Source organism: Microtus oregoni, unplaced genomic scaffold (assembly GCF_018167655.1).
Source record: "Microtus oregoni isolate MIOR12 unplaced genomic scaffold, Mior012 000013F_ref0000133, whole genome shotgun sequence".
NCBI classification, from domain to species: Eukaryota; Metazoa; Chordata; class Mammalia; order Rodentia; family Cricetidae; genus Microtus; species Microtus oregoni.
In genome coordinates this window covers 45,572,227-45,585,201 of record NW_024543072.1, presented here as the reverse complement: position 1 = coordinate 45,585,201, position 12,975 = coordinate 45,572,227, and the positions used below count along the sequence as shown (strand labels likewise).

The following is a 12,975-nucleotide window of genomic DNA, read 5'->3' as shown; positions in this document are numbered from 1 at the left end:
GGGGCAGATTTAACAATCAGGTCTACTGCATTCACCTCCTCCTTCACTCTACCTCCATACTCCAGTGGGCAAGACACACAGGAAGAGCTGGAGCAGATGCTCAGCCCCGAGCTCAGTGTCCTCAGGGTCCGGGAACCAGATGTACTAGATGTGTGTCCTAACCACATTCCTTACCACACAGAGGAATGTCCTACTGTCCCTGGAATCTCCCTGGTGCTAAGGAGCCTGTCCCCATCCCATCCCACCCAAAGGTTCAGTATAGTGCCCTGTAATTTAAAGCAACAACTCCTAAAGGCAACTACATAAGAAAGCTTAGGATTGGTTTATCATCATCGTGTGTGTGTGTGTGTGTGTGTGTGTGTGTGTGTGTGTGTGATCGTGTGTGTGTGTGTGTGTGTGTGTGTGTGTGTGTGAGAGAGAGAGAGAGAGAGAGAGAGAGAGAGAGAGAGAGAGAGAGATGTGGTCGGGGGGGGGGGGGCAGAAGTGTGACAGGTGAAAGTCTTTTGGGAGTCACTTCTCTCCTTCCACTGCGGGGTCCAGAGGCGACACTCCAGGCACCAGGTTTGTAGGGCAGTGCTTTCACGCACTGAGCCAGCCATCTTGTCGACCCTAGGATTGGTTTCTATGCATGCTTTATCAATACCCGAATGGCCAGGGCTGGGCAATCTGCTTTGTTGCTGTTCATTTATTTGTTTATTTATTTTTCACAAATAAATAAAGACTTTTTGTCAGGATATAAAGTTTAAATTTTAAATAGACTCTTGAGCACCTGGCTCAGGTGGCCCAGCTTTGACACCCTTCTTGTCCCCAGTGCCTCTCCATGAGTTTTCCAAGTCGAACATGGCTTCTCTGGCATTTTTTTTTCCCAAAAAGGGATCATAAAGGCTTCAATAGATCTGAAGGATCTGAAGGCTTTAATAGACTGGCAAACCTTTCCTTGGTCCTTTCCTGTGATATGTGGGGTCAGGTTTTGACCCCCTTCTCCATGTGTGTCCCCCTTACATTTGGCTGTGTCCCTCTGGTCTCCGTTCTCAAATCTTTTGGATAAGGCAAACTCATTGGTGGCTTTCTGCATTTGCAATTGTAAAATTGCCTGCTCTATTGTAAATCATAGTTAGAATTGTAAATTACAATTCTGTCAATACAGAATCTGGTCAGTTTTACAATGGCCAAATAGTCACTGTAATAGCCAGTCTTGTAAAACTGACACCAATAGGAACTGCAGCTACAGTTCCCCTACCCGCAGTCACGTGGTACATTCTGTCAGAAAGATCCAGGCTGTGGAAGTTAACTAAGCGGTTTTTGCTATAGCCACCACCAATAATTAGCTGTAATTTTCTAAGTACAACTTCATCTTTCTGCATATCAGCAAAGCTCGCTTCCCACACTCAACCCCTGGGGCCGGGAAATGCATCTGTGGCCACCGAGCCCTTGTGACTAGAACTTTCCCAGTATTCCCTCTACTGAGTGTTATTGCTGCTGCCACATTGCACAGTGGTTCCAGGGAGTAAGAGTCCACGACTGAAAAGTAGAGGCAGCAGGCATAGCAGGTGGAACAGCAAGCTGAGGGCTCACATCTTGAACAGGAAGCAGGAAGCAGGAAGCCGAGAAAGTGTATTGGCAATGGCAGGAGACTTTTAAAACTCAAAGCCTGCCCCTCCAGTGGCATACTTTCTCCAGTAAGGCCACACCTCCTAAAACTATCCAAACAGCTCCACCAACTGGGGACCATGTAGCCAAACATCTGAGCCTATGAGGGACAGTCTCATTCAAACTCCCAGAGGACCTGTTTAGCATAGCAGGCCCAGAGGCTCAGAAAATGTTAAGCTAGAAGTGCACCAGAGGCTGGAAATACTGACTCAAGAGCCTTTAGTATGTCCTGATAGTAGTTTCGAAATGGGATGAAATGATTGAGGGGATGAGCGTAAGGTCCAAGGACAGAGAAGCCTGGGGGAGTCGAGCGTGCCAAGGTCAGAGAGGAGTGAGAATAAGCACGGAGGCCAACAAGGAACATCTACAGAGGAAGGAGAACCAGGAGAGACAGGAGTCTAGCTGGAAGCCTGCACCAGAGAGGTGGGGGTAAGATGCACAGCTAAACTCTCGTGGGGCAGACAATTGGCTACCTGCCACCTCTGTTCACCCATACACTCTCCAGCATGAAAACAAAGCCCACCACCCCAAAGAACAGAGTTCACCTCTAGTGTCTGACCTGATGGAGAAACACTGCTGATCTGCAGGTCTCCCCATCTCCCTCACCCCATCTGTGGTTCCCAGGGGCAGGTCTGTCACCCACTAATAGGAAGGAGAGATATCTCCAGCAGCAAGGGCCCCGTGTGCCTGCCACCCACCTTGGCACAGTTGCTGTTTGAGCGTCAGGTCATTAGGTCCTGAGCGGAAAGCAGCAGCTGGACTGATGTCACCTGAAGAGCAAGTCCCCTCATGAGCACCAACTGCCACGCAGAGCCGCTCTGTTCATCCTTCAAGCTAGAACGTTCAGTCACATTCCCTCGTTATCACACACTCCATACAGAGAGCACCCAGACTCATAGAGTCGAACCGTGGGGGGCAGGCTGCCATTGCTCACTCACACTAGACCATCCTAAGACATCTCCAGGGGCAGGCAGTTCAGGGATCTCTGTGTGCCCACTTCAGGGAATTCTCTCTCTCTCTTGCCTTCTCTGCTCCCTCATCTTCCCTGGCATGCCAGCTTTTCCAGTTTGAACTCTATGTATAACTGCCTCATGAACTCCGTTGCACATGGGAATTACCTGGAGAATTTTTTTCTTCTTTCTTTCTTTCTTTCTTTCTTTTTTTCTTTCTTTCTTTCTCCTCCTCCTCCTCCTCCTCCTCCTCCTCCTCCTCCTCCTCCTCCTATTCTCCTCCTCCTCCCCCTCCTCCTTCTTCTTTAGACAGGGTTTCTCTGTGTTGCTTTAATGCCTGCCCTGGAACTAGCTCTTGTAGACAAGGCTGGCCTCGAACTCACAGAGATCCTTCTGTCTCTGCCTCCTGAGTGTTAGAATTAAAGGCATGCGCCACCACCACCTGGCTGAGAATATTTTTTCTAAAAGTACTGATGTCTGGGTCCTGTTCTGAGAGATTCTATTTTAATTGTTCCTGGATATGAGGTACATGTTTGGAATTTTCTTTTCTTTTTTTTTTTCCTCTTGGTTTTTCAAGACAGGGTTTCTCTGTAGCTTTGGAGCCTGTCCTGGAATTAGCTCTTGTAGACCAGGCTGGCCTCGAACTTACAGAGATCCGCCTGCCTCTTCTTCCCGAGTGCTGGGGTTAAAGGCATGTACCACCACCATTCGGCCATGTTTAGGATTTTCAAAGTTCCTTGAGTAATTCTTTTTTATATTTTAAAATTGCATTTATTTATTTAGATTTGTTTATTTTGTGTATGCATGTGTGGACATGCATGCATGTACCACAGGTCATCTATGAAGCTCAGAGAACAACTTGCAGGAGTTGGTTCTCTCCTACCATATGGGCCTAAGGAATTGAACTCAGATTATTGGGCTTGGTGGCAAGTGCCTCTGCCCACTGAGCCATCTTGCTGTCTCTCCTCAGCAGTTCTAATTCATAGATGAGTTTAAAGTCTGTCACTGAATAGTAAACCTGGTGCATGTTTCTACAAGCTGACAACATGAGCCGGGTCTCCCTCCAGCGTCCTGTCTTGCTTCTCCTGAGCATTGCCAGGTCTGTAGGACAAAAGCCTTGAAGCACACTTGCTCAGTTTGGACCCCACCTAGATAAAATACATTGCTCTGTATCTCAATGGCAGACCCAGTGGAGGCTGATACTGTCTATATCTAGCTTGTAGTCTCTCTCCACCTAGAGTGTTCAAGGCTGACCTTTTATTTTAATATCAAAGTTCTAGCTTCAATCCTACGTTAAGCAATAGGGAAAACAGAGTAAAGGTGGGTAGAAACACCCAAGGGTGTACACTACACACACATACACAGACGCGCATGCATGCACAAACACCATACCACACTGTGCACCACACTACACACACTATACACTGTGCCACACCAAACACACATACCACACCACATACACCCTACACACCCCACCACACACTCAATACCCACCACACCACATATACCCTACACGCCCCACCTCACACACATACACACACATGCTTGCACACACACCATACCACACTCAGCATACACCACATTACATAGACACCATATACTATGCCACACCAAACACACATACCACACCACACACACATATACACACACACCACACACATACACACCGAATCAGACTTACAGTGGCATTTTGACAGTGTGGAATTTTCTGGTAAAGAAGAATGGACCACTGACTGACTGTACCAGTTCTTTTTGGCCACCAACCAGCTCCCAAATCATGACACAAAGACTTCTTATTAGTCTTGCATGCTCGACCTAGTTTAGGCACGTTTCTGGCTCGTCCTTTTAACTTAAATGAACCTGTTTCTCTTCATTCGCCTTTTGACTCGGGGCTGTTTTCTTTCTTTCTGTGTATCCTTCTTCCACTGCTTCTCAAGTCTGGTCGGCTGGCAGGGGTGGCTACCTGGTTTCTTGCCCCTGAAATGTCTCTCATTTTCTCTTCCTTTTTCTTTCATTTCTCCTCTCTTTGAGCCTAGATTTCTCCCATTTATTCTTTCTGCCTGGCGGCGCTGCCTGTCCTTGCTCCGCCTAGCTACTGGCCATTCAGCCTTCGCTGGGCATGATGAAACCAACGCAACACATCTTTACATAGTTAATCACACATCCTTCCTCTGTTAACCAACTGCAGCACAAACAAACGGAACACACCTTTACACGGCTAAAGTAGCATTTCACAGCATAAATAAATGTAACACCTCTTTGCCTAGTTAAAATGATATTTCACAACAGACCCCAGTTCTTCATCATCTCTGTTTTTGTGACACTGGTTTGAAGAATTATGGGGGTTGGGGGAAATTCTGAGTCCTTTACCTCCAAGGCAGATCTTGCTCAGTGAGCTGACCTGCTCACAAGCAGCATCCTCCTCCTCCTCTGGGATCCCTAACTGGCAGGATCCAAACCTGCTCCAAACTTATCAAATGCTGTAAATGCCAAGCTCCTTGGAAATGAATATCAGCACATTTCTAGAAGGCGATTTGGTAATATGTCATAAGAGCATGAAATACTTCCGGTTCACACCTTTTTATCCAATTATGTCATTTCTTATCCTGAGGAGAAAATTAGAGCTGCGGTAAAACATTTCTGTATAAAGATGGTCATCAAAGTGTTCGCACCAAAATTATGTCGCAGTAACTGTGGAGTTACTATAATAAACCTTCCATACTGTATGACTATGATGAAATATAGAAAATGTTAAAACCCACGCTTCCGCATAATTTTTATTTATCTGGTCAAGTGCTCACCCATGTGGCTGGCCCTCAATAACCTTAATTATGTCCCAGAATCCTCTCTTACAATATAATGCTATATGAACACAAATTGGGGCTGGAGAGATGACTCTGTAGACTGCATTTACAGAGGGTCCGAGTTGGATTCCTAGCACTTGGATTAGGCAGCTCACAACTGTCCGTAACACCAGCGTCAGACAGATCGCTTCTGACCTCTATGGGCACTGCACCCAAGTGTGCATGTGATCATGTGCACACGCAAACACACACACACACACACACACACACACACACATAGAGTTAAAACACATTAACTTTTAATTTTTTCCATGCCTGGGATGAGGATGCAGGGCCTTAGGTATGCTGGGGAAGCACCCTACCGTTGAGCTAAAGCCTCATGCCTTACATTGCAGTTTAATGCTAATGTGGTTCTAACACAGCTATTCACAGGAAAGCCAGGAAAGCCAGGAAAGCCGTGGGATACGCTGAGGGCTTAACTATGGGTACCCGAATTGTATGGTTGAGATTGATTTCAATTTTTTCCATATATCCTAAGCTTGTATTAGATATATAATTAGAAAAAAAGAAAATAAAGAGCTGGTGTGGTGTCTCTTACCTGTAATCTCAGCATTTAGAAGGCTAAGACAAGTCAATAGCGAGTTTGAGGCTAGCCTAGGCTATTTGTCATTTCAGCATTTGAAAGGCTAAGATAAGTAGAAGATGAGTTTGAGGCTAGCCTAGGCTATATGTTATTTCAGCATTTGGAAGGCTAAGACAAGTTGATGGAGAGTTTGAGGCTAGCCCAGGCTATCTATATATCAAGATTCTTTCTCAACAACACTTCCAAAAAAGTTTTTTTTATTGAAAGGATTTTATTTCTTATAAGAAATCAAGCTTCCACCAGAGGCTGAAATGACTTCCACCTCAGAAGTGACCCCCATGACTACCTGTGCATATGGGATTCCTTCTGAGTGTGTCTCTGCTTGTGGTTGCAGAGTCTCGCAGCTTATGACTGAAGCATGTGACGTAAGGGAGGAAAACAATATATTTCATGCTGTCCCACTCAGGGCTGAGGTAAACATACTGGCCAACAGAATCCGTTTCACCCAGGAGGGTGTTCACTGGATCCTCGTGCTGTCCTGCAACACTGTGAACTCAAACAAAAGCTTTGAGGATTAGCAAGATCTTGTTCAGACATGCAAACGGGGGTTCATTCATCCTAGAAGTATCTTCTGAGCGTCTTCTGTGCCAGACAAAGTTCCCACTTCTAGAGACTATTGTCAGCAGTTCAGGTTGCTGACTGATAGGGCTAAGGAGGTAAATTGGAAACTAATGTTTGAAGTTCCAGGTAAAACAACAGAATGTCACTGTTGCGGTCACTTGGTAGGAGGTTGGGTGACAGATTTCACCAAAGTTCTTTTGCTCTCTTCCTCCTTCCCTCTCCCTCTCTGTATCTCCAGATGGAGGTGATTGTTGGGGACTTTGGGATCGTGGTGGTGCCCCGGGATGCAGCTGACACAGACCGAATCATGAATCACTCCTCAATACTCCGCAAATACAAAGTGAGTCTTTCATCCCCTGCTGGTATATCCCTGAGATACAGCCCTTCTCTGAAACTTCTGGGGGCCTGGAAGAGTGGGGGAGCAAAAATAGCTGCTTAGTTAGGATTTCCATTGCTGTAAAGAGACACCATGACCATGGCAACTCTTTTTGTTTTTTCAAAACAGGGCTTCTCTGTGTAGCCTTAGCTGTCCTGAAACTCATTCTGTAGACTAGGCTGGCCTTGAAGTCATAGAGATCTGCCTGCCTCTGCCTCCTGAGTGCTTCAGTTAAAGACCAGTGCCACTACCACCCAACTTACATCAACGTTTTTTTTTTTCAAGACAGGGTTTCTCTGTAGCTTTGGAAACTGTCCTGAAACTATCTCTTGTAGACAGGCTGGCCTCGAATTCACAGAGATCCACCTGCTTCTGTCTCCTGAGTTACTGGGATTAAAGGCGTGCACCACCACTGCCCAACTTATGTCAACTTTTATAAAGGAAAACATTTAATTGGGATGCATTACATACAGTTCAGAGGTTTAGTCCATTATTGTCTTTGTAGGAAGCATGGCAGCATGCAGGCAGATATGGTGCTGGGGAAGGAGCTGAGAGTTCTACATCTTGATCTGCAGGCGACAGAAGGCGACTCCATGTCACACTGGGCATAGCTTGAGCATATGAGATCTCAAAGTTCACCCCCACAGTGGCACAGTTCCTCCAACAAGGCCACACCTCTATAGTTTTACTCCCTATAGGCCCAACATCCAAACACATGAGCCTGTGGGGGCCATACCTCTTCAGACCACCATAGTAGTCCACAAGAATGACTGGTTGTTTTCTGCTTTCTTTCCAGAACAACATCATGGTGGTGAAGGACGACATCAACCATCCCATGTCTGTAGTCAGCTCCACCAAGAGCAGGTATGGTTGGCAATGATTGGGGATACCAGTAAAACTGCTTTAAAATTTTTTCATAGCTTTCCTCAGTCAAAGGCAACCTGTCTTGGTTAATTTTTCCATTTCTCTGATGAGACACCATGACCAAGGCAACTAGCAGAAGAAAATGTTTTCTTGGGTCTTAAGAGTAATGGCCATGGTGGGAGCAGAGCAGCAAGCAGGCAGGTGTGGTGCTAGAGCAGTCGCTGAGAGCTCACATCTTAATCCACAACCATGAGGTAGAGAGACCTCAAAGCCCACCCCAGTGACTCATCTCCTCCAACAGGTCACACCTCCTAATCCTTTCCAAACAGTTCCACCAACTAGGCACCAAGTATCCAAATATATCAGCCCATGGGAGCAATTTCCATTCAAGCCATTACACAACACTTAGATTCAAGTGGACACCTGCTGTCCCAGCACTCGGCCTCCTCTTTGGACTTCAGGAGTTTATCCCTGTTTACTTTTAAATGAGGAAACAGCGCATTAACTGATCTTAACTGGTTTGAGGGAAGAAGAGGATATATATATATATATATATATATATATATGATTTTTTTTAGTTTCAGACTCTTAGTTTCGGGTGCTAATAAAGTCATGCATTACTAGTAAAAGTATAAGCCAGGCTGCCGTTAAAAGGGTCTCAAAATTCAGAGTTTCAAACAAGGTAGCTGTATAGTTCTCACTTACAGAAGTCCAGAGGAACTGAATCTGGTCTCTTCAGTCTGAAGCTTCCTTGTTGGGAACATACCTACTGCCAAGATTGTTCTCAGCCAGTAGGAAAGAACAAGACGAAGACCAAGGCAGGACGTTTGCCTTTAAGGTGAATCACCCAGGCACCACGGTTCATACACTGAGGAGGTGGAGGCAGGAGGAAGACAACTCAGTGCTAGCCTGGGGTGAATAGCAAGAGCCTATCTCAAAAAAATCAGTGAATAGGGACTGGAGAGATGTCTCAGTGGTTAAGGGCACTGGCTGCTCTTCCAAGAGGACCCAGATTGGATTCCTAGCACCCATGTCAACTCATGACCACCCATAACTACAATTCCAGGGGCTCCAAGGCCCTCTTCTGGTCTCCACAGGTACCATACACATATGATACATAGATATTTATGCAAGCGAAACACCTATACACATAAAATAAGACTAAGTAAATCTTTTAAAAAAGGTAAATAATGAAGTGACCCAGAGTTGTAAGTTTACCACTGGCTCGTGGACGAAGGGCCTGGGAAAGGGTTTATTGTTCAGCAGCTGTATATCGAGATGGAACTAAAGGGGGAGGAATTAACATTAGGGACTGTTAGCAGTCTCCGCCATGAACTCCAAGTGGAACTGGCCTGTGAAATGGTGAGCTATATAGAACCTAGGAGTTTGGAAGTGTAAGCTGAGTGCCATGAGCATGTGCGGCAGGTAAAATGAGCGGGCTCAGCAGGTAAAAAGGCACCTGCTGGCCGGCCTAACCGCCTAAGTTTAGTCCCTGGAACACACGTGGTGGAAGGAGAGAACCAGCTCCTAAAAGTGGCCCTCTAAGTCCCATGCTTGCACTGTGGAACACACACACACGCTCATACACATTTGCTAGTTAATTAATTGAAAAAAATTCCAGATCCAGATGAGCTCACAAAGTCAAGCAGTGAAGAGAAAGCTGCTCCCAGGAACATGGCAAGGTTTCTAGCATTTCCGTGAAGGCTGAGCTGAGGAGCAGTGAAAAGCCCCCAACAGGGATGCTGGGTAACCAAGGAAGAGTCCAAAGATGGAGCACTGTCATCTGGTCATGGAGCACTGTCACCTGGTCATGGAGCACTATCACCTGGTCATGGAGCACTGTCACCTGGTCATGGAGCACTGTCACCTGGTCATGGAGCACTGTCACCTGGTCATGGAGCACTGTCACCTGGTCATGGAGCACTGTCACCTGGTCATGGAGCACTGTTACCTGGTCATGGAGCACTGTCATCTGCTCATGGAGCACTGTCACCTGGTCATGGAGCACTGTCACCTGGTCATGGAGTACTGTCACCTGCTCATGGAGCACTGTCACCTGCTCATGGAGCACTGTCACCTGGTCATGGAGCACTGTCATCTGGTCATGGAGCACTGTCACCTGCTCATGGAGCACTGTCATCTGGTCATGGAGCACTGTCACCTGGTCACGTGTTTCAGAGAAGTCAAATAGACCCAGAACTCAAATAGTCTCCTGGACTTCTTCCCTTGGGAGGCAAAGATGGAGACAATCACAGGAGCAGTGGCCACTGGGAGGCTAGGGCAGAAACCAAGGATAGTGGGCAATGAAGAGGGCAGGGCTTTGATTCCAGCATGGCTGATCCTTAGACACAGAGACATTACTCTGGGGCATACAAACTCCTGTATTCCATTTGGTTCAACCAGACCAGGATTTTCTGGACTTGGACTCAAACTTAGCTTCTCCACAGAGTCTGATAAAGTTGAAACCATCATTTGGAGACCACTTTTCACCACGTTTCAATGTGCAGGGAGACACTTTAAGATGTGCTTTGTAAGGTAAAGGCAGGGCTTGCCTTGGAGCCGGGCACCACGCCAGGCTCAGTGACATCCTGAGACTGTTGTGTCAGGAATGAGCAGAGAGCTGAAGGCCAGAGGAAAAGTGTGCAGGGATCAGTTTGTCCCTGGAATCTTTCACCTGTTGCCATGCCTGGGCTCATGGCTAAGGGTTCCTGGAGGAGGGAAAGGTGAGCTCACGCTGAAGAATCCTCTAGGAGACCAGTTTTCAAGAGACCAGCAAGCAGAGAAACCCAAAGGGATAAACTAAGAGTTCTTAAAAATGCATGCAAAAAGTCTATTAAAAGAAAAAATAACAAGAAAGCTAAAATATTGACCCTGGGCTTGGCACAATGACTCCTTTAAATGATTGGCTGTAACTCACTTACATGTTACCTTAATTGTACCGAAGGAAAAACTAAAGAAAAGGGCTTAACTATCTTGCCTAACGGACCAGTGAGATGGCTCTGTGGGGAAAGGCACTTGTCCCCAAGGTTGACAACCTGAGTTCAGTCCCTGGGAGCCACCTGGTAAAGGACAGAACTGAGTACCACATATTGATTGCCCCCTGGTCTCCACACATATGCTGTGGTACATGTATGCACACACAGAGACACACACGTGTATCCATACATCAAGTAGGTAAATGTAAAAGAAAATAACTTTCCCAAGGTCTCTGAGCTACTCAGTGGCAGGACAGAATGAAGGTGTCCCTGGGGGTGGAGGGACAGTCTGTGTGGGGATGGGGATCTTGCCGGTACTGTTTGCTCAGCAAAGGCTGCTGTCACGGTGCTTAGGGCACCTTTAGATCTTTTCCTGAGAGGCAGAGGGCCGACCAGGGCTATGTGCTTTCTCAGGCACGGCTGTCTATGTGACTGCTGTTTCTTCTCACGCAGGCTGGCCCTGCAGCATGGGGACGGCCACGTCGTGGACTACCTGTCCCAGCCAGTCATCGACTACATCCTCAAGAGTCAGCTCTACATCAACGCCTCGGGCTAGCAACACCCAGCTCTCCACTCTACTCTCCCCGTGTCCTCTGCCAACACACTGGCCCCTCCAGCCACTATCAGACCCCATTTTCTCTCTGCCTCTCTGTTTCTCTGTCTTCATCTTGACTGTTCTCCCCACTGACTGACAGAACCCCCACAGTGTGGGGGCCTGCGAAGAACCGTGGCATTTCCCATTCCACAGTCATTTTTGGATAAACTTTCCTCTAGTCTCCGGGTTGGGGGGTGGGTAAAGGGAACAGGGTGGGAGTTGGGGGAAGTGCAGCCCTTGGAGATGTACTGGTGTCCGTCTCCCAGCATGCTCTAGAGAGGCGACTCTGGTGCCCATCCTCCCAGCATGCTCTGGGGACGTGGCTCAGGCTCTCGCCTTCCCAGCATGCCCTTTACCACAAAGGGCTACTTTTCTTTGTTTCTTTCCCTTTGTCTACTTCTTGTAGAACTTGGATGGAATCAGTGTGTGTGGTTTTTATGCTTGTAGTCTTGATGCTCTCCTGTGGTTTACTTACCTTCTGACAGGACACTATAGCCAGTCTCAGCACTCCAAGTGCATGAGGGCCACACCCAGGAAAGAAAGCAGAGCCGCTTCTGCTTCAACACACATGCACACACACACACGCACGCAGATGTACACACACACGCACACAGATGTACACACACACGCACACAGATGTACACACACACGCACACACACACACACCAGCAGCAACCCCAGACTCCTTTGGTCAGAAATAAGATGCTCAGGCCCTGAAACCTGGCACACAAGTCTGGGAAGAGTAGAATTTCTCAGAACTTGAGTCCCTGGTTTCATATGACCATGGTCCTGAAGTTGTGTCTGACTGGTAGCATTGTGTGGGTTCCCTGCCAACCAGGCTTTTCCAGAGAGAAGAACCCCTTAGAGGCTATGGTAAGATGCATTCCTGCTAGTGAAAGGAATCACAGGTGAGACCAATGGCTGATAGCCCATTCATTTCTTCTGGAAACACGCTCAGAATCCACTTGACCGTAGAATTTCTTTGCTAATTGGGATTATTTATTGCCCCTTTGGCTAGGAAATGCAAGCTCAGTCTGATCTGGGAGAATGTAGTTTGTTACCCTGAGGAGAATTCATGATCCCACACCCTCCACCTGAGGCTGCCCAGCTGAACCTAAAGCCCTTTCTTCCTTGGGAAGCGATCACCCTTGTTCCTGAATTGGCCCCATCGGTGTGCTGCAGAACCCAGCAGCGGCAACCAAGGCCCTGAAGGTTTGCCTGTCAGGAATGGGTTCACAACAGAGCTGTCACCCCAATTTCTTCCCCACTGTCCTCCCCTTCTTCTACCTCTGAAGACAGTTTGGACCCTCACGTCCTGCCCGGAGAGCTAGTAAAAAATGACTTTTATGTTTTGTGTTTCCCATCGGGCCTCTGGCTCTTGTGTTCCTGGTTGTTCACGAGGAATGGCTCCTGAGTACGAGGCTACTTTTAACTTCTAACATGAACATGGCCCAGGTGGGACTGAACAGGGGTAAAGCTCTCCACCTCGGGTTTCACTCCAGCCTCCTTGGCTGACTCCAGGAGGAAGAAGTGGAGTCAACAGAGGCGCGTAGAGCA

The 12,975-nt window shown here is 47.3% G+C and overlaps 1 protein-coding gene across 1 annotated transcript in view; it reads left to right on the top strand.

The window, feature by feature from the left end:
• Nucleotides 1–12,027, top strand: part of Nmnat2 (nicotinamide nucleotide adenylyltransferase 2) — a 161,745-nt gene extending 149,718 nt beyond the window's left edge. The window contains exons 9-11 of the mRNA XM_041662800.1: nt 6,847–6,948; nt 7,781–7,848; nt 11,277–12,027. Coding sequence (XP_041518734.1) covers nt 6,847–6,948; nt 7,781–7,848; nt 11,277–11,379 — 273 coding nt within the window. The 3' untranslated portion in view covers nt 11,380–12,027. The remainder of the gene's footprint in view (nt 1–6,846; nt 6,949–7,780; nt 7,849–11,276) is intronic.
• Nucleotides 12,028–12,975: the final 948 nt, after the last annotated feature.